This window comes from Orcinus orca, chromosome 7 (assembly GCF_937001465.1).
Source record: "Orcinus orca chromosome 7, mOrcOrc1.1, whole genome shotgun sequence".
In the NCBI taxonomy this organism is placed as follows: domain Eukaryota; kingdom Metazoa; phylum Chordata; class Mammalia; order Artiodactyla; family Delphinidae; genus Orcinus; species Orcinus orca.
This window is the reverse complement of record NC_064565.1, coordinates 116,309,534-116,331,277: the sequence shown is the minus strand read 5'-3', so window position 1 is coordinate 116,331,277 and position 21,744 is coordinate 116,309,534. Positions and strand designations below refer to the sequence as shown.

The 21,744-nt window shown below is 44.3% G+C and overlaps 1 protein-coding gene across 1 annotated transcript in view; it reads left to right on the top strand.

The window, feature by feature from the left end:
- The window catches only part of ASB18 (ankyrin repeat and SOCS box containing 18), a 63,079-nt gene that overhangs the window by 11,115 nt on the left and 30,220 nt on the right, over nucleotides 1-21,744 (top strand). Inside the window, exons 2-3 of the mRNA XM_004262559.4 lie at nucleotides 11,133-11,255; nucleotides 14,914-15,181. Coding sequence (XP_004262607.1) covers nucleotides 11,133-11,255; nucleotides 14,914-15,181 — 391 coding nt within the window. The remainder of the gene's footprint in view (nucleotides 1-11,132; nucleotides 11,256-14,913; nucleotides 15,182-21,744) is intronic.

Genomic DNA, 21,744 nt, shown 5'->3' with positions numbered 1-21,744 from the left:
AGCCGGGGCAACGAGTCCTCCCTAACAGTGGGGTCTGGGCAGCACACCTCCTTGTCCACCAAAGGTCTTGGCCCTGCCGTGCACCTTGGCTCTGATCCCTCAGAACTACTCTCTGCGGCTTGCATCTTCCCCAGATCCCCACTCTGCTCTCCCGAGCGCCCACCTTCCAGACTGCACCCTGGGCCCCACCAACACAGCCCTGAGGCCAGGGACACCTGTCTGCCTCTTGCTCAGCCCAGAATAAAGGGACACTCATCCCCCACCACAGACCAAGAGGAGGAGACAGACACCCTCAGGGGTCGTGAGCCATCTTTTCCTTCAGTTCCCTCTGTGCTTAGCTCAGATGCCACCTTCGGAGAAAGCCTGTCCTACCCCTACTTCCTGTCACTCTGATACCTTACCTGATGCGTTCTCATCTTCACACCTGTACCCCTATCGATCAGTGATCTCACTCCACCTGTCGGCTAACCGCCGCCTTGTCTGTCTCTCCCACAAAGTGTAACCCTCCTCAAAGGCAAGGATTTCTACTCTGAATCTCCACAGGCCTCTAGTACCTGAAAAATGCCCCTTATGTGTACACTCACTACAGAATAATTCCAAATGGTATAGAAATGTACCCTTCCACCTGCAAACTCTGAAAATGCCAGTTTCACTAAACACTTCCAAAACTTGACTTTTTAAAAACCTTTCACAACTGGATAGGCAAAAAAGATGTCTTCTTTTAACTTGTGTTTCTAATTAGTAAAAATGGACATTGTGTACATGTTTAGTGGTCATTTCTATTTCTTATCATGCCCTTTTCCTATTTTTCTGTTGGAAATTCAAAGTTCGCATTCTTTGCAAACCGAAACATAAGGACAATGAACTTTAAGTGCATCAGACACCACTGGGCTCGCTTTGGTCTGTGCACACTTGCAAAGTAACCAAAGGACTCCACCAGAAGCAACCCCCCTCCTCAACTACAGGACCAGTAAACTTCTCATTTCTCGAAGGGAAGTAAAGGATGATAGGGCATAACCATCGGACCGAACCAACTTCAGGAGAGAAGTATTTTGCTCCCCGTGTGAGATTCATAAAAAACAATCAGTCTGAACAAGCAATTTGTCTCAAGAGGCAGGAGCTGCAATTTTATCATGTAATTAAATCCCCATGACAGTCGTGAAGAAACTTCGTCACCTTTATCAGGGAGAACTTCAATGAGATGCTTTCCGGCTCCATCACCAGAGTCCGTAAGTGTCCTTGCAGGGCTGTTTACTCGTGGCTGTGCCTGCCGAGGTCCGGGCTGCCCCACCTCCCGCTCAGCCACAGAGGTGGGCAGTGCTCAAGGGCACCTTTGCTTCTGAGCTCCCGGAAAAGCCCTCCTGGGCCCTGCTGAAAGCAGCACTTGACCTTTGGATGAGATGGCATTCGTGATGAGAAGTGACCACGCTGCTTTGCAGGAGCTGCACCAGGCTGGGTAGCGCTGTCGGGAAAATAAGTGAGCGAGGTGTCGTCCCCCAGTATCGTACTTTTCCACATGACGGGAATGAGATTTCTCAATAATGTGAAATGAGTACAGACAACTTAATTCATTATTAATAGATACACCTGATCTGAGGAAGTAAAATGTTTTAATGTTTTGTTAAATGAGGTGTGCTGTGCTAACATTGTTATTTGGAGAGAAGGTTAGGATACGTTAATATTTTTGGATGTGAATGTCTGTGTGACTAACTCTGGTGAATGGGTGGGTGGGTGTGTCCTGGGCTCTTAAAAGCAGAGCCTCACATGCCGGCTCAGCTTCTTATTTTTAAAAAATGTTTTAATATTTTTGGATGAATTGCTTCTGTCACTTACATAGTATTTTCTTTTTTTTATTGAAGTAGAGTTGATTTACAATGTTGTGTTAGTGTCAGGTGTACAGCACAGTGATTCAGTTATACATGTATATATATATTCTTTTTCAGATTCTTTTCCCATATAGGTTATTACAAAATATTGAGTATACATAGTTCCCTGTGCTATACAGTAGGTCCTTATTGTTTATCAATTTTATATATAGTAGTGTGTATATGTTAAGGTTAAATCCCTCATTTAGCCCTCACCCCACCTTTCCCCTTTGGTAACCGTAAGTTTGAAAAAATGTTGTAATTTTAAAAAGCTAAGGGAGTAGGGATGAAGGAGGAGTGGGCTTTAGAAATTAAATAAGGAGAGTGAGGGTCAAAAAAGGTGTGAAAGTAAATCCACGGTAAGACCTGGGGCCAGTGCCAGGCGGTAGGAACATTGAATTTAGTCTGTCGGATTTAGTCCATGGCCATTTACAGAAACAATTTGGGTAGGAAGCAGAATATTGATCAGGATAACAGGATGCATTCGTTTGTTTGAGAAAGTAATCAGAATCTCATTATGTCCCCAAGGGGAATGACTTCCTGGCCTAGTGCGCCCATTTACTTGGACACTTGACCCCAGAAGGAAGCTAGATATTTGCCCAATGGCCTAGGAAAGAATCCGCACAGTTGCCCTTTCCCAGGAGCACAAGGAAACTCTACCTCGTGGCCCAAACACGTGGGCAGTCATGGCCCTGGATAACCAGCCTGACCCTGTAACAAACACACCAGCCCCACATTTCAGGCTCTGCTGGGTTGTTCCACAGAACATCACCAGAGCTCATCTTCAGACGCTTCTGAGGAAAAGGAAATCATTCATCAATTCAGTGGCAAGATGCAAAGATCCTGATATCGCGTGAAAATAATAATTACCATTTGAACGCTACCATTTTTATCTCATTATCATTTTAAGGTGGATTTTTTTTTTGTCTCATTTGATGGAGAAGCAAAAATTCCCTCTTGTTAGCTACCGATGCTACGAGACTTGGTATGGAGAACCAGTTTTTGTGTCTCCCATGGGCAAAACATTATGCTTATAAGTCCCCAAAATATTGTTTACAAAAGTATATTCAGGACTTGAGGACACGGGAAGGGGGAAGGGTAAGCTGAGACGAAGTGAGAGAGTGGCATGGACATATACACACTACCAAACGTAAAATAGATAGCTAGTGGGAAGCAGCCGCATAGCACAGGGAGATCAGCTCAGTGCTTTGTGACCACCTAGAGGAGTGGGATAGGGAGGGTGGGAGGGAGACGCAAGAGGGAGGGGATGTGGGGATATATGTATATGTATAGCTGATTCACTTTGTTATACAGCAGCAACTAACACACCATTGTAAAGAAATTATACTCCAATAAAGACGTTAAAAAAAAAAAAGTATATTCACATCCAGTGGACTACCTGGCAAGCTAGGTAGAGAGATTTAGTCAGTTCATTGAATCATCCAGATAAAAGTTGGGTATCCTCTTCTGCTTGCATTTTTGTCTTCTCCTAAGTTCACTCCACACTCTGCAATAAAAGGCCTCAGCAATTAAATTTCTTTACAAATGGGTTTCCTCCATCAAATAGGTACCATCAGAAACTTCATCTGAAACACTAAAAGTATTAAACATATTGATGTGGAGAAAATTGTATTCATCAGAACCCCTCCCTTTCACGAAGGGCACTGTATTTGTTCTTGACCAGCTCTGTGAAGCTGAAACTAGCAAGGCCTGAGAATGTGTGGAACCACACTGAAAGGGAGATCAGGGAGGAAGATTGCAGTGTTTGCGCCAGAGAGCAGGGAAGCAGAGATGGAGGAGACTCGTGGGACAAGCCTGTACAAACTGTGATAGACCCCTTCACATCCTCAGTACAGTTACCAAACTCACTAAGTAATATTGTTTGTTGGCTAACTTGAAAGCAAACAAACCAACCAGAAAAAAAATTCAGTGAGCTAACTTTGTGCCACAGGCAGGACAGAGCACACACATTCGAGCAGACACAGAAGTGGGGAAACACGAGGAGGCAAAGCACAGGGGTGTTCAGGGTTCTAGGGAGGACTCTGGGTTGCACAAAACCAAGGGTCCCAGTGAGTAAGGGAACTCAAACTGACACAAGTTACTCTATACAGGCATGCTTTGAGGGTTTTAAAATAAAGTCAAATAATTTGCTGCACTTAGGCCACCTAAAGTTGGGTATAAACATCACCACATCCATAGCACGGCTACCTCTGAGCTTAAAAACAAGAAAGAGAAAACTCGGGGCTTTCCTGGTGGCGCAGTGGTTGGGAGTCCGCCTGTCAATGCAGGGGACACAGGTTCGATCCCTGGTCCGGGAAGATCCCATGTGCCTCAGAGCAACGAAGCCTGTGCACCACAACTACTGAGCCTGCGCTCTAGAGCTCTCGAGCCACAACTACTGAGCCCACGCGCCTAGAGCCCATGCTCCGCAACAAGAGAAGCCACCACGAGAAGCCTGTGCACCACAACGAATAGTAGACCCCTCTTGCCGCAACTAGAGAAAGGCCCGCACGCAGCAACAAAGACCCAGCGCTGCCATAGATAAATAAATAGATAAATAAATAAATAAAATTTTTAAAAAAGAAAGAGAAACCTCTAGTGCCAGAAACGAGGGGACCCCCGGCAGTGAGTGGCAATTTCAACCAAGTGATTCACGAGGACAACAGGATCCTATGGACCTGGGATGTTGGTTTCACCCACCAATTTGATACCCACTCGTCCACGTGTTCACTCAAATCATCAGTAAGCAAATTATACAGGATCAGGCTGGAAACAGATTCTGGTCTTCCCTTGTGAGCAATGGTTCTCAACCTTGGCTGTATGTTAGAAGCACCTGGAAAGTTTCTAACCCTCCCTGATGCCCACGCTGCCCGCTCCAGCCCATTACATCAGAATCTCTCAGGCTGGGATCCAGGCATCAATGTTTTTAAAGCTCCTCAGTGATTCCACTCTACAGCTGCTGCTTTTTAGGCACCATGTATATTATTTCTCCAGTTCAAGTTTTTTAGCAATATTTTCTTAAACAAAGACCCATATTTTTCCATCTTCTCTAAAAGGTTTTCAACCTTCGATTACAGGTTGAAATATTCATACCTATGCCTACATCTCCTTGCATATTAATGAGACAACCATGACACAAAAGAAAATTCTTTGAGTCCACCCTCACTTCTTCCTAGTGACCCACAGAGCTCCAAGTACCCCCACTTCCTTTTCTAAATACTCCCAACCAATCCTTTTCATGATCCATTTAGGGATCTTGCCCAGAACTGACGTCAATTCAGACTTGAAGAATCAAGTTCTTTTCCTATTTGAAAATGAAAACTCTAGTCTTCTGGTCCTTCTTCTGTTTTATCTCAGTTTCTCAAAGATTTTGACAATTGCGGAGAAACTTCGTACACAAATTCACCCTTGGAAGAAACTGAGTTTTCGTATGGACTGAAGTAGGCAGAGAAGATAAGACTTGAGTTACATCTTGAAGGCTATGCGTTGCCTTTTAAACAAGCTGAGAAGGATGAGGATGATAAAAATGAGATACGAATGGCTTGATCCAAGCAAGGTTTTGGTGGGCAGAATTGGTGTGCAGCAGGAAAGGAGGAGCCCAACCAAGAGAGCTGGGTGAGGAAACAGTGTTACTCACATAACTAAAGGACATCGTTCAGCTGGTGGGAAGGAAGATAAAGAACTCCTGTGTGTTGGGGTCCGATGGTCACTGCTTTTTTCCATGTGATCTTCTTTATTGAGTTATGATTAACACACAATATTACATTAGTTTCAGGTGTATAACATAGTGATTCGGTATCTTTATACATTATGAAATGTTCACCACAATAAGACCAGTTACCATGTGTCACTATAAAAAGTTGTTACAATATTATTGACTATATTCCCTGTTGTATTATTACATTCCCTTGACTTATTTATCTTATAGCTGGAAGTTTGTACCTCTTAGTCTCCCTTAGCTATTTTACCTGTCCCCTCCACCCCTCTCCCCTTTGGCAACCACCAGCTTATTCTCTGTATCTACGAGTCTGTTTCTGTTTTGTTTTGTTTTGTTTTTGGCTTCTACATGTAAGTGAGATATTACAATATGTGCCTTTCTCTGTCTAACTTATCTCACTTAGCATAATAGCCTCCAGGCCATCCAAGTTGCCACAAAGAGCAAGATTTCATTCTTTTTATGGCTGACTAATATTCCATTGTATAAACATACCACATCTTCTTTATCCATTCATCTCTGGATGAACACTTAAGTTCCTTCCGTATCTTGACTGTTGCAAATAGTGCAGCAACGAACATAGAGGTACATATATCTTTTCTAATTAATGTGGGGTTTTTTTCCTTCAGATAAATACCTAGAAGTGGAATTGCTGGATCATATGGTAGTTCTATCTTTAGCTCCATACAGTTTTCCATAGTGGCTGCACCAGTTTACATTCCTACCAACAGTGCACAAGGGTTCCCTTTTCTCCATGCACTCATTAATATTTGTTATTTGTGATCTTTTTTGGTGATAGCCATTCTGACAAGTGTGAGGTGGTATCTCATGGTGGTTTTGATTTGAATTTCCCTGATGATTAATGATGTTGAGCATCTTTTCATGTGTCTGTTGGCCATCAGTATGTCTTCTTTGGAAAAATGTCTGTTCAGGTCCCCTGCCCATATTTTAATTGGATTGTTTGTTTTCTTGATATTGAGTTGTATGCATTTTTAATATATTTTGGATGTTAACTTCTTGCCAGACATATCATTGGCAAATATCTTCTTCCATTTAGTAGGTTGCCTTTTTGTTTTGTTGATGGTTTTCTTCACTGTGCAAAAGTTTTGTAGCTTGAATTGGTCCCATTTGGTTTTTTTTGCTTTTGTTACCCTTGCCTTAGGAGACATATCCAAAAAACATATTGCTAAGACTGATGTCAAAGAGGTTACTGCCTATGTTTTCTTTTAGAAGTTTTATGGCTTCAAGTCATATTTAAGTCTTTAATCAATTTTGAGTTTATTTTTGTGTATGGTGTAAGAGAGTGGTCCAGTTTCATTCTTCTCCATGTAGCTGTCCAGTTTTCCCAACATCATTTATTGAAGAGACGTTTTTCCATCATATATTCTTGCATCCCTTGTTGTAGATTCATTGACCATATGTGTTTATTTCTGGGGTCTCTATTCTGTTCCACTGATCTATGTGTCTATTTTTGTGCCAGTACCATACTGTTTTAATTACTATAGTTTTGTAGTATAGCTTCAAGTCTGAGAGTGTGATATCTCCAGCTTTGTTCTTCTTCCTCAAGATTCCTTTGGCTGTTTGAGGTCTTTTGTGGTTCCATACAAATTTTAAGATTATTTTTTCTAGTTCTGTGGAAAATGCCATTGGTATTTTCATGTGGTTTGCATTGAATCTATAGATTGCTTTGGGTAGTAGAACATTTCAATGATATTGATTCTTCTAATCCATGAGCACCAAATGTCTCTCCATTTGTTTGTGTAACCTTCAATTTCTTTCCTCAATGCCTTACAGTTTTCTGAGTACAGGTCTTTTACCTCCTGAGGTAAGTTTATTCTTTCTGATACAAATGTAAATGGGATTGTTTTCTTCATTTCTCTTTCTGATAGCTCATTATCAGTGAATAGAGATGCAACAGGTTTCTATATATTAATTTTGTATCCTGCAACTTTAGTGAATTCTTTTATTAGTTCTAGCAATTTTCGGAAGAGTCTTTGGGCTTTCCTGTATATAGTATCATGTCATTTGCAAATAGTGACAGTTCTACTTCTTCCTTTCCAATTTGAATGCCTTTTATTTCTTTTTCTTGACTAATTGCTGCGGCCAGGACTCTATGTGTTCCCTGAGAGTAAATGTGTATATTTTTTGTCTCTGAATCCCCCAAACCTAATAGCACACCCTACAACATAATATTACACAAATGGTTATTGAATAAATAGGTGAATGAATGGGTTGATTTTCAGCCATTTGTGGGGGTTTTCTTGGTTTTGTTTTTATTTTACTTGGCTTTTATTTAATGTAAGAGTCACACATACAGGTCTTCTTGTTCTTTAAAACAACAACTCTGTCATGCTGCCGTGTAGAACTAATCTCTATGTCCTACTCGTGAAACCAATTCTGTCTACCGTAAGCTATTTTTAAAGCTCTCACAAAGAACCAAGTCTGTTTCTGGACTACTACCCCATATCCACTGAAATCAAGCTTGAGTATTCAGGGTGCTGTTGACAAATATAACACTTGGAAAGCTAAATTTAGCATAGAACACAGGGTGGAATGGCTCTTACCCCTGGACTCACCTCCAGGGTCCCACCCCTTTTAAAAATAGCCCATGACAACATGTATCAGGTACAAAAGAATGCTCCAGTTTAAAGTACAGGCTCCAGTTGGATCCTGGATTATAGTTGCATATGAAAAGTCTTTCAGAAATGTATCTAATTACAAGCTATCGGTCTGAGAAAATAACAGGGCAGAAAGGCTATGTTTAAAGAAACGAAATACCTAAAGAATTAATATTGCTTCTGAAATGAATAGAGCAATGACATAATATGGAAATGAAGAAGGAAGAGTAGATGACTTTATTCTAGTGGACGTTCCAGAAAGGAAATGGTCTCCGTAGTGTTGCTGTTTGTCATTCTCCGTAAGCTCTTGTCGCTTGCGTCTGATAAAGGCTGCATGCTGCTTGCAAACATGGTCTGCATAATCTTTACCACTGCATTTTCCATAGCACTCCTCAGCAGTGCTCTGGGACACCCCCAGCCCCTACACTATCTTCACCAACGTGAGCCCTTCAGCCTTTGAGGCACTGTCAACACCACTTATCCGCCTGCACAAAGCATCACAGAGGAGCAGAGGCTACACCTCTCCCATCCCAGCACCCTGCAACCCCCTTCTGTAGAGAAGATGTGGGCTTTACCATTTGGGGGAAGCTCCAGGCCTTGGGTCAGCCCGTGTAATACAGTTATGCCTGCAAATCAGGTCTATGATGAGAGTAAAACATCTTTATTAAATTATAAGGGCATCCAATCTCCCCTCCACTCTTTACTGCAAGCCTTGCTAAGAAAGGTCAAGGGTATTCGGCTGAGTCCCCCCCTTTGTGGAAAATCTCAATGAAAGGGGCACCCCAGGGGCCAGATTACTCTGAGAGATCCTGCTCAGGCTTTAGAGGGACTTAGAGAGAGGCAGGGGGTGGTCAGGGGGCAGCTTTGGGGAGTGAATGAGAGTGAGAGAGAGGGACATGGGAAAAGAGGGTGCTTACGAAGTCCAGCTCTGACTAAAGAGGTGCTGCCTCGTGAGCCCTAATCCTTGACATCAGGTCTTTTCTCCTGCTGTCTCTATGCTGTTTGACTGCAACACCACATAGCAATGGGTCCCACGATCCCTGGGCTACCGCTGGCACTGAGAGGATGGTGGCTACTGATACGCACACCTCCCTCCCCCGGAGCCTCTGTGCCTAACTCTCCTGGGCACATGCTCCACCCCCTTTGCTGGTCCAGGCAGTGCCTTCCTGACTCTCCTTCCTCCCTCTAGCCTCTGGTCACATTTTTTATTGTAAGTCACATAGACGTGGCACAGGATCCTGTCAGCCAACTGCACTGGCCCATCCCAGCTTCCTAGCAGGGGAAAAACAAGAATTGGAAAACATATATGAGAATTGTGTTTTATCTATGTTATAAGAAAACAGTGATCTTATTAATTTTTTAAAAAACTTTCCATTGAAGTATAGTTGATTTACAATGATTCAGGTGTACAGCAAATTGACTCAGTTTTATATATATATATGAATATATATATATTATTTTTCAGATTCTTTTCCATTATAGGTTATTACAAGATATTGAACATAGTTCCCTGTACTATAGTAGGTCCTTGTTGTTTATCTATTTTATATATAGTAGTGTGTATCTATTAATCCCAAATTCGCAATTTATCCCTCCCTCCCCCGCTTTCCCTTTTGGTAACCATAAGTTTATTTTCTATGTGTGTGAGTCTATTTCTGTTTTGTAAATAAGTTCATCTTTATCATTTTTTTAGATTCTACATGTAAGTGATATCATATTTGTCTTTCTCTGTCTGACTTACTTCCCTTAGTATGATAATCTCCATCTATGTTGCTGCAAATGGCATTATTTCCTTCTTTTTTATGGCTGAGTGATATTCCATGATAGATAGATAGATAGATAAATAGGCAGATAGATAGATAGATAGATAGATAGACAGATAGATAGATAGATGATAGATAGATCACACCTTCTTTATCCATTCATCTGTCGATGGACGTTTAGGTTGTTTCCATGTCTTGGCTATTGTAAATAGTGCTGCTATGAACATAGGGGTGCATGTATCTTTTCGAATTAGAGTTTTCATCTTTTCTGGATATATGCCCAGGAGTGGGATTGCTGGATCATATGGTAACTCTATTTTTAGACTTTATTAATTTTTAGACAATAAAATAAAGCCCTGAACTACAGTGTAGCAAGTAGCTAGTAAGTTACTAATAAAGAACTGTTACCATCCATTAAAAAAAAAATTGTGGCATCTCTCATCTTCAGCAAGGGATGCGCATTTTGGGATCAGTTCTCAACAACTGGAAGAAACTCACAGGCCACCTGGGGCCCCAGATGATGCCTTTGGAAATCACTGGTGTGTCCTACTACGGAGCCTCCCACCCGGGGACACTTGTGCACAGCCCGGTCATTTGCAGTGTCCAGCTGGGCCTCCCTCACACAGCCTTGGGACTGACACAGCCCTCAGAATACACATCCGTTCACCACTGGCCACAGCAGCTAAGGAAGTGGACGGGATGAAAGCAAGAAGACACACTACAGAGCAGGAAAGAGAAGCCCTGCCTATTTCAGGCTGTGTCTGCCCTTGTCGTGCGGAGAGTTGTTTGGAAGATATACAGATGTGCCTGTCTCTAGAGTTTACATCTATACAATCACAAGGGGGTGGCTGAGCTCTTTGGCGTATTAGTGGTCACGTGATGCTGGCCATATCAAGTAACCATTATCACATCAGAGCCCACAGGAGTTAAAAATACACCACCACCCGAGCCCCAACTGGATGACAATTGAGTAATAACAATAGAAATAGCTCACACTCCATAAGACCATCTTTCCCCTTCCTGGAGAACTTTTCTGAGATCATCGGCATTGCAATGAAGAGACAGCCAGAGCCAGTTACAGGGAAACTTCAGATCTTTCAGAAGATGGGAAAAGAGCCTCAAACAAGAGCTGGGTGGCCGGTGCTCGAGTACCATGCTGCCTTGGTCACAGGAGACCTGGACCGTCTTAAGCTCCTCATGGACCAGTTCTTCCAGGACGCCAACGTGGTGTTTGAGATCAAGAAGGATGAGATGGAGTGGCAGGTGAAATCCCCGGCCACGTTTGGACCATCAGGTACCTTTCCTCCTTTAAAGCCCGGTTATTTATTTTTTTAAGGAGCTACTAACACACCTCTGTGTGTAGACTGCTCACACGGGTGCTGCCTTTAACATACTCGAGCAAGACATCTAGAAGCCAAACTCTGAGTGCATGATTTTTAAGAAGTAGTTTTTGTTTTGTTTTGTTTTTTGCGATACGCGGGCCTCTCACTGCTGTGGCCTCTCCCGTTGCGGAGCACAGGCTCCGGACGCGCAGGCTCAGCGGCCGTGGCTCACGGGCCCAGCCGCTCCGCGGCATGTGGGATCTTCCCGGACCGGGGCACGAACCCGCGTCCCCTGCATCGGCAGGTGGACTCTCAACCACTGCGCCACCAGGGAAGCCCTAAGATGTAGCTTTTAGGTGAGAGATGAGAGAGATCAAACTGGAAAGGCCAAGCTGTTGGTGAGAAGGGCCCCTCCCACGCTGGAGGTGCCTCTTGTCTTTAAAAAGAGCTTTGGTTTGAATGCTGATCTGCCAGAGCCTGGATCCAGCAGCCAGGGAGGCAGAGATAAAGTACAGCCTCTCCTTTGAGTGCGCCCGGAGCGGGCCCCTGGCGAGCAGCCGTGGGCTAGTTTCCCCTGTGAATCCGTGAGCACCACGGCTCCAGCGGGGAAGCTGGGACACAGCCAGCGTCGTGGAGGAACAGCTCTCGGGAGACGCTCCTCCTGGAACCCAGGGGAGCCTGGGAAGGGGAAGGAGGGGGAGAAACCAGAGGTCCTTAAGTTGTATATGTCTGCATTCTTGTCGCCTGGACACTGTCGCTATGTGCCGGGCAGGCAAACATACCCCCAGGTAGAGAGAAGTCCCCTCACCCCATCTGGGATGAACAGACCTTCTGGCCATCAGGCTGCAGTGTGACCCCCTTGGCTGGCACTCTGCCTTGGGCACCCTTCCTCCCGGGCATCCCGATACCGAGAGGGTTCATGTGTTGGAACCTGTGAGGATTTCAGACTCTGTGGTCAGTGGGCCAATGGCCAGTGCCCCGTGGCCCTGACTCGTGATCTCTGGCAGGCCAAGAATGAAGAAGGGCGGTTGCCAGAGCACTGATCCAGTCTGTGTACACCTCACACAGGGAGAAGGGAATAAACCCAAACCCTGCCAAAGAGCTAAGCAGCTCAGAGCCACCAGCGAGGCGGCAGAGGCTGCGGGGAAGGCACACGCAGGTCTAGTCTGGGCCAAAACCCCTCCCAGCCAAAGGCACCCCGGAGCCTTTTTGGGCCTCCTCTCCCTCACCTGTGCCACATGGGGCCCACATCTTCCTCCAGAGGGCTGTGTGACCATTCGACCAAGAACGCCAACTGCTTGAATGTTCGATTCATGTCTTTTTTAATCACATGCCTCGCAGCCCTGGACACACACACACTCAGATGTTGCATTGATAGATATTACTGTCAGTTCATGGTCTGAACCAAAGCCTCCTTCCTGTTTTCCCCCTCAACCTTTCCACCCCTAAGTTTGCTGTTTTTCCATGGCACCACTGTACCACAGGAGATTAGAGCATTGTGGCAGTGAGGGGACCTGAGATATTACCGAGCAAAAGGGCAGCCCTGGGAGTTAGTGCTGGCCTGAGGCCTCAGTGCAGGCTGGGAAGAGAGGATGGACACTTCTGGACTCTGGGCTCTTTCAGCTCAGCCACCTGAATTCTCCCAGCTGGTCCAGTAGCAGAAATGACCAAACCCAGGCTGAGAACAGTGGCCCCGACACTGCCCTCGCTCATACGAGGACTTCCTGGAGGCCAATTCAGCTCCTCCTGAAGGGAGGCATGGGGAAGGGGATACACAGGTTCACAGTGGCTGGCTCCTGGGTACCACACCCACGATGGAATGCTGGCCCATCAAGCTCGCGGTGCCAGGAAAGCATTAGCATGGAGGAGTGGACGTTTAGAGGGAGGTATCACATGGGGAGAAGCCTGCTCCTGTGCTCTTCCTGGTGGCAGAACCTGGACCAAGGGTGCGATTTACAGGAAGCTGATTGATGATTCAGGTTTACTGAATGAGAGAGCTGCCTTTGAACGGGATTCTCTGGAAGGCCTGGTAGAAGCTCATCACCATCTCCAGGGACCTGGAGAAGGGGGCTGGCCCTAAGCTATGGCTGAGCTAAATGCCCAGCCAAGGCCCCTTCCCATCAGTCCAGGGGAAGACTTGGGAACCTTGGGTGGGTGAACAGAGCTGCTGATGGTGGGAATTTAGCATGCCCTAGAAAATGGAGTACCCCCTTCCTTGACCCGCAGTAAGTAAACTTCCTATCTCAGGAAAATGAGTAGAATCAACAACCAGGAGCTGCTCCTACAAGAATGTAGGTCACTGTTACGGTCATATCCATCATGCCCCTCAAATCAGACCCAGTCTTCACTGGGCAGGGCAGCTCAAACCCATGCAGGCCCACGTCCGCAGGGCCTCCAGCCACCATCACCCACCACCAGGACGACAGGCCCCCTTTTCCCCCACCGAGCGTGCACAACCTCCAGGCTGGGCCTTGGGGACGCGGGGCGGGCTGGAACCGTGCGCTGCATGGAGGTACGTAATTACGAGTGGTCTTTCAAACTGCTCAGCATGGATCCCGGGAAGGAGGTGGCCTGTGAAAAGGGTCTCCTCCACAGCTCATTACAGCCACAGTATCGATTCTTCCATCATTATCAGAAGGCATCCCTGCCATGTGAAATCCTGTCCCTTGAAGTGTATTCACCAGGGACAGCTCTCCCCCATTTCCAGGAGTGCCCATAGCTGCTAACAACCTTCCACAGGCCTTTTGAAAGCCCAAAGTTTTCAGAGAAGTGAAATGTATAGTTCCTGCTCCATTCATCCCTCAAGAAAGAGCAACCCTACACACACACACACACACACACACACACACACACACACACACACAAAACCCTAAAGAGCGCAAAGGAACAAACCAGAATTGTGCTCAATGCAGACCACCACATCAAAGGGTGCTTCTGAAACCCGGCCACTTCCAAGACAACTAAACTTTCCGAGTCCTTTTCTCGAGCAACCTTGGTGATGGGGGTCAGTTTGTTTTGTCTGTTGTCTTCTCCTCTTAATGATAAAGGGGTAAATTTGGGGCTCGAAAAGAGAGGGCTTGGATTCCAGAAAAATCCACAGCTCACTTTCCTCCCTCAAGCTGCCCCTAATTCAGAGTCTGGAAACTGTGAATTCTCCCGCTGTCCACCCTGCTTGTTCAGCTTTCAACTCCTCAAATCTTACCCAAGTTACCCTCATATGTCGCAAAACCCTCGTGCTTCTCAACAACCGCCCACCCCAATCTCTCCTTTGTATTTCTTCTCTCCCTGCTTCTCCATCTCTGTCTTTCCAGTGTGTCTCTGCCCTGTGTGCTGTTACTCTCTTTCTCCCCTCTTCCTACACTTCTTTCCCTTGCTACCTCTCTGCCCCTCTCTGTCAGGGCCCTTTCACCTCTACCCCCAGGCCTCCCTCCATCCCTCATCCCTGATCCAGTTGCACCTCACTGGGTCTCTCTGTCCCGAACCCTGAGCATCCTTGTGTATCTCCCTACGTGCCCACCGGGTACCTACTTCTAAGAGATAGTTTCACCCTATTTCAGTCTTAATGGACACCGCTCCCCACCAGCGTCCCCCGACTCACCTGACCTCTCCCCACCTCCCCTCCACCCCCAGGCCTCTGGACGCTGGAGTACAAGCGCGAGCTCACCACGCCCCTGTGCATCGCCGCGGCCCGGGGCCACACGGCCTGCGTGCGCCACCTGCTCAGCCGCGGCGCGGACCCCGACGCCAGCCCCGGCGGCCGCGGCGCCCTGCACGAGGCCTGCCTGGGGGGCCACACGGCCTGCGCCCAGCTGCTGCTGCAGCATCGCGCCGACCCCGACCTGCTCAGCGCCGACGGCCTGGCGCCCCTGCACCTCTGCCGCACGGCCGCCTCGCTGGGGTAAGGAGCCGGGTGGCCCCGGCCACCCACCCGACCCTCGACCCCCGACCCCTGACCCTGCCCCCGGACGCCCTCAGCGCCCCGACCCCACTCAGACCCCGGACCAGGCCTGCGTCACCGCTCCAGGCCCCGCCCCCAAGTCCACCCCCGCAGGCCCCGCCCCCAGACCCTCGGCCTCGGCCCCGCCCGCCGCCTGACCCCGCCCGGACCGGGACCCAGACCCGGGAGCTCTCGGCCACGTCCGTCAGAGCCCCTTGGAGGCCACCGGGCCCCCCGCCCGGGCCTCGGCCCCAGCCCGGGCCCCGCGCCGGCTTAATTAGCGCTTGATTGCGAGCGCGGGGGGGGCAGGCGCCACACGGAGGTAATGAGCCGGTGATCACCGGCCCGCAGACGCCGGCGCTGGAGAATGCTAAAAGGCCACTGGCGGGGTTGGAGGCTGAAAAATTAGGGTTTTTAATGATAATTTTATGCAGAATAATTGTCACAGTGTGACATAAATGGTTAGCTCCTCGGGCGGGGCTTCGGCGTCCCACAAGCCAGCCGAGCTGCGCCCGCATTTTCGGGGCCCACCCCCTCCCAGGTGCCGGGGTTCTGGAAGTTCTGATGGTGCCGGGTCCAGCCTCGCGGCTGTCCTTGCGGAGGGTCTGTCCCCTCGGGGTCCAGTAGGTCCTGGGAGAGACGGCGGGGGCCCACCGCGTCATTGCATAGGATTTCTGTTCCGGGGTCCCAGCTTGCGTTGTGTCATCTTGACATTTCTTTTAGTCCCTGTTCTTGGGATTAAAATTTCTTGGCCTCTGTCTCTGTGATGACGATTAAATAAAATCACCATGTCAAGCGCAGGCAGGCAGGACTACTGGGCTCTCAGGGACCAAGGCGGAGGGGCACCGCCTACCAATGTCACGTGGAGCAGGGACTCAGAAAGGCACGTGGACGACCAGGAGTCTTGAAGGAAAGTGACTGAAAACAATATATTTTTCAAAAGCAGCTTTACTGCGTTGTAATTGCATCTAGTAAACTGCGCATGCTTAAAGTATACAATCTGATAAATTTGGACACAGGCATGCACTCATGAAACCATCCCTATAATCAAGATAGTGAACCCAGCCATCACCAGCAAAAGGTTCCCTTGCCCCATTGTAATCTCTCCCTCCTGCTCCTCCAGTTTCCCACTGATCTGCTTTTGGTCACTATAGTTTAGTCTGAATTTACTAGAATTTTATGTGAATGGAATGTAGTCTCTTTTGTCTGGCTTCTTTCATGCAGCAATATTACTTTAAGATTTGCTTTGAAGCATATATTATATTTTTTATTTTCATTTTATATTGGAGCGTAGTCGATTAACTGCGTTGTGTTACTTTCAGGGGTACAGCAAAGTGATTCAGTTCAACATATACATGTATCTATTCTTTCTTCAAATTCTTTTCCCATTTAGGTTATTACAGAATATTGAGCAGAGTTCCCTGTGCTATGCAGTAGGTCCTTGTTGGTTATCTATTTTAAATAGAACAGTGTGTACATGTCAATCCCAATACTTTGAGAGCTGTCATACTGTTGTGTGTATCCATAATTCACTCCTCTTCATTGCTGAGTGATATTCCAGGGTAGAGGATAACACAATGTATCTATCCACTCATATGTTGAAAGACACTTGACTGTTTCAGGCTTGGGGCTGTTACAAATAAAGTCGCTATGAACATTTGTGTACCAGCCTTTTTCTGGGTATCTGCTTTCGTTTCTCCTGGATAAATACCTAGGCAGAGCTGTGTCACATGATATGACTAAAAGATAATCTTTTAGGAAATGACCTTCCAAATTGGATCTACCATTTTACATTCCCACCAGCAATATATGAATGTTCTAGATGCTTCCCATCCTCTCCAATACTTGGTATGGTCACTCTTTAGCTGTAGACATTCTTTAGGTACTTAGGAATATTCCATTGTAGTTTTGATTTGCATCCCCCTGATGACAAGTGATGTTGGGCATCTTCTCATGTACTTATTTGCCATCCATTTATCTTCTTTGGTGAAGTGCCTGTTCAAATCTTGTGCCCTTTGAAAATATTGGGTTGTTTGTTTTCTTCTTAAATTTTGAGATTTCTTTATATATTCTGGATACAAGTCCCTTGTCAGGCATGCGATTTATAAATATTATCTCCCAGTTTCTGGGTTATATTTTCTTTCCTTAAAAGTGTCTTTTGGGGCTTCCCTGGTGGCGCAGTTGTTGAGAGTCCGCCTGCCGATTCTGGGGATATGGGTTCGTGCCCTGGTCCGGGAAGATCCCACATGCCGTGGAGCGACTGGGCCCGTGAGCCATGGCCGCTGAGCCTGCGTGTCCGGAGCCTGTGCTGCACAACGGGAGAGGCCACAACAGTGAGAGGCCCGTGTACCGCAAAAAAAAAAAAAAAAAAAAAGTGTCTTTTGGAGAACAGAAGTTCTTGCTTTTGGTGGCATCCAGCTGATCATTTTTTTTCTTTTAGGGATTGTGTTGGGTTATTTTATCTTTAAAAAAAAAAAATCTTTGCCCAACCATGGCCACAAACATTTCCTCCTATGTTTTCCTCTAAAATTTTTAAAATAATTTTATATGTTACATTTAAGTCTGTGGCCCATTTTGAGTTAATATCTGAATATGGTGTGAGGTATGGATTGAAGCTTCTTTTTCTCTGCATGTGGATATCCATCTGTCAAAAAGCCTTTCCTTTCTCCATGGATTTGCCTTTGCACTTCTGTTGAAAATCAACTGACTACATATGTATGGGTTTATTTCTGGCTCTCTTGTCAAGTACACACACAGGGCAAGGCCTGACCGATTCAACTGGTAAAGATCCACAGAGCCACTTGTAGATTCGGACTTTTAACGCTTACATAAACAGTGAAAAGAGTAATAGCCAGAAGTACCAATTCTGCACGGTCCCTGTCCCACACACCACAAAGGACAACACCCAAACGAAAGGGGCCAGACAATGGCAATGTGAGTTGCAGGAGACCCTGATACAGAACACCCAAATCTAGACCTCAGGTGAGCAGTTTTACAGTCTGCAGCTCTACTCTGAGGGGGGCAAGGCAGGAAGTCCCAAACCTCATCAGAACCCAGGAGGTGATGAGAAACGTCTCAGGACGGCCTCCCAGGAGCCGTAGGGAGGTGAGTGGACGATGGTCTTGTAGCAACTCCTTACAAGACTTTCATTCTGGAGGATCACATAGGTCAGCAGTGGTTCAAACTTTTGTTTGCATGGCCTGTGTGGATACGTGCAAGTCGCTGGGGCTCCACGGCAGAGCTGTGGTTCTGTGTCTCTACTCCATTACATTGCTCTATTGGTCCTTTTTGACCCCAGTACCACATTGTATTGAATATTGTAACTCTGTAAGAAATCTTCAAGTCAGGTAGTATAAGTTCTCCAGCATCATTCTTCATTTTCGAAGTTGATTTGGCTGTTCTAGCCTCTTCGCATTTCCACATAAATTTTAAAATCAGTTTGTCAATTTCTACAAAAAAAGCTGCTGGGTTTTGACTGAGGTTAATGTGAATCTATAGATCAGTTTGGGGAGACTTGACTTAAAAATATTGAATCTTTCAACCCATGAACCTGGTAAATCTCTCCAATAATTTAGATCTTTAGTTTCTTTCAGCTTTGTTTTATAGTTTTTAGTGTGCAGGGCTTAAACCTATTTTGTCAGATATATCCCTAAGTATTTCATATTTTTGATGCTTTTGAAAGTGATTTTTTTTTAACATTTTTTTTTAAATGGACTCTCAACCACTGGACTCTCAACCACTGCACCACCAGGGAAGCCCTGAAAGTGATATCTTTATTCAAATCTCTGTTGTGGTAGCTACTATATAAATTGATAAGAAGTTAGTTTTGTATGTTAATTTGAAACCTGCAACCTTGCTAAGCTTACTAACTGTTCTAGTAGCCTATCATAGATTCCATAAGATTTCTATGTAGACAATCATGTCATCTGCAAATAAAGAGAGTTTTACTTCTTTTCCAATCTGGATGCCTTGTAGTACTTTTTCTTGCTTTATTGCACTAGATAAAACCCCCAGTGCAATGTTGAATAGAAGTAACGAGAGCAGACAACTTTCCTTATTTGTAATCTTAGAGGAATTAAATCTTTCACCGTTAAGTATGATATTAGATGTAGATGACATTTTTCGGATTGAAAGAGTGCCTTTCTATCCCTACTCTGCTGAGAGTTTCTACTATGAATGGATATTGAATTTTCTCTGCATATATTGAGTTGATCATATGGTGTATTTTTTAGTCTGTTAATATAATTATTTACACTGATTGATTTTCAAATGTTAAACCAACCTTGCATTCTTCAGACCACAGTTTATAAATTGCTAGGTTTGATTTGTTGAAGTTTTTTCAATCTGCATCTATGTTCATGAAAGGTATTGATCTGTAGTTTTTTCTTGTAATGTTTTTGTCTGGTTTTGATATCTGAGTAATGCTGGCCTCAAAAATAGTTGAGAAGTGTCCCCTTCTTGTCTATTTTCTGGAAAAGCTTGTGCAAAATTGTTATTATTTCTTCCTTAAATGTTTGGTAGAATTCATCCGTGAAGCTATCTTGGCCTGGAGTTTTCTTTATGAGAAGGTTTTTGGCTATGAATTCAATTTCTTTAATGGCTATAGTGCTATTCAGGATATTTCTCTCTTTTTGAGTGAGCTTTGATAGCTTGTATCTTTCAAGACATTTATCTCTTTCAATTGTTAAATTTATTGTCATAAAGTTGTTCCCTATTATCCATTTAATAGCTGCAGAATCTGTAGAATCATCACTCTCATTCATGATACTGGAATTTGTGACTTTTATTCTTTCTTCCCTGTTCAGTGTTGTTTTGGGTTTTACTGATTTTCTTTCTTGTTTTACTGTTTTATTTTTTCATTCATTCTTGATAGGATCTTTATTGTCCTCCTTTCTTTACTTACATTGAGTTTTATTTGTTCTTGTTCTTCTATTTCTTAAGATGGAAGCTGATGTCTTTGATGATTTTTATTTTCTAATATAGGCTTTCAGTGTTATACATGTACCCTCTATGTACTACTTTAGCTGAATCCCACAAGTTTTAATATGTTAAAATTTCACTTTCAATCAGTTTTAAATATTTTCTAATTTCCCTTTAAATTTTTTCCTTTTGATTTTTTTTTCTTTGAAACATAGGTTGTATAAAAACATGTTATTTAGTTTCCAAGTATTTGGGTATTTTCCAGATATCTTTCTATTATTTATTTCTAATTTAATTCCATTATAGTGAGAGAACTTACTTTGTATCACTTTACTCCTTTGAAATTTATTGAGTCTAGTTTTATGATCCAAAATATATTCTATCTTGGTAAAATTTCCATGTGCACCAGAAAAGAATGCATATTCTGCAGTTGTTGGGTGGTGTGTTGTATAAATGTCAATTAAGTCAAGTTGCTTAATAATGTTGTATAAAACTCCTATATCCTTACTGATTTTCTGCCTACTAGTTTTACAGGTTATTGAAAGAGGAGTGTTGAAATCCTTGACTATAATCATGGATTTGTCTATTTCTCTTTGCAGTTCTATCAGTTTTGTTTCAAATATTTTGAAGCTCTATTATTAGTTACATAGATGTTTAGCATTTTTATTGCCTCTTGAAGAACTGACATCATTATTAAAAGATATTCTTTATCTCTGGTAATATTCTTTGCTCTGAAGTCTCCTTTGTCTGCTTTAAAATATCCAGTCTGACATTAATATAGATTTCCTTTGATTAGTGTTAGCATAGTATACCCTTTTCCATTTGCATTAGTTATCTGTTGCTATGTAACAAATTACCACAAACTTAGAGACTTACTACAACACCCATTTATTGTCTCATGGTTTCTGTGGGTAGAGTTTGGGTGTGGCTTCACTGGGTCCTCTACTGCAGAGTCTCTCATATGACTGCCATCAAGGTGTCAACAAGGGCTAGGGTCTCACCTGAAGGGTCAACTGGGGAAGAATCTGCTATAAAATTCATATAGTTATAGGCAGAATTCAGTTCTTTGGGACTGTTGAACTGAAGGTCTCAGTTCCTTGCTGACTGTTGATTGAAGGCCATGCTCAGTTTGTGTCTTTATTTTTAAAGTGGATTTCTTGTAGGCAGGTTATAATTGAATCTTTTTTAATCCAATCTGGTAGTATTTGCCTTTTAGTTGGGTGTTTAGATCATTTACATTTAATGGGATTTTGATATGATTATGTTCAAATCCTGTTATTTCTTTCTATTCATCTCATCCATTCTTTGTTCCCTTTTCTTCTTTTTCTACTTTCTTCTATACTGAGTATTTTTCATGATTCCACTTTATCTCCCTTTTTGACTTATTATATATAACTTTTGGTTCTGTTATTTTAGTAGTTGCTTTAGGGTTTATAGTATACATCTTTACCACAGTCTACCCTCAAGTTGTATTATACTACTTCATGTATAATATAAAAACCATATGACACTATACTTCCATCTCTCTCCTCCTGACCTTTGCACTATTGGTATCATAGATTTTACTTCTGTATATAAGTCCCACAATGCATTGTTATTATTTT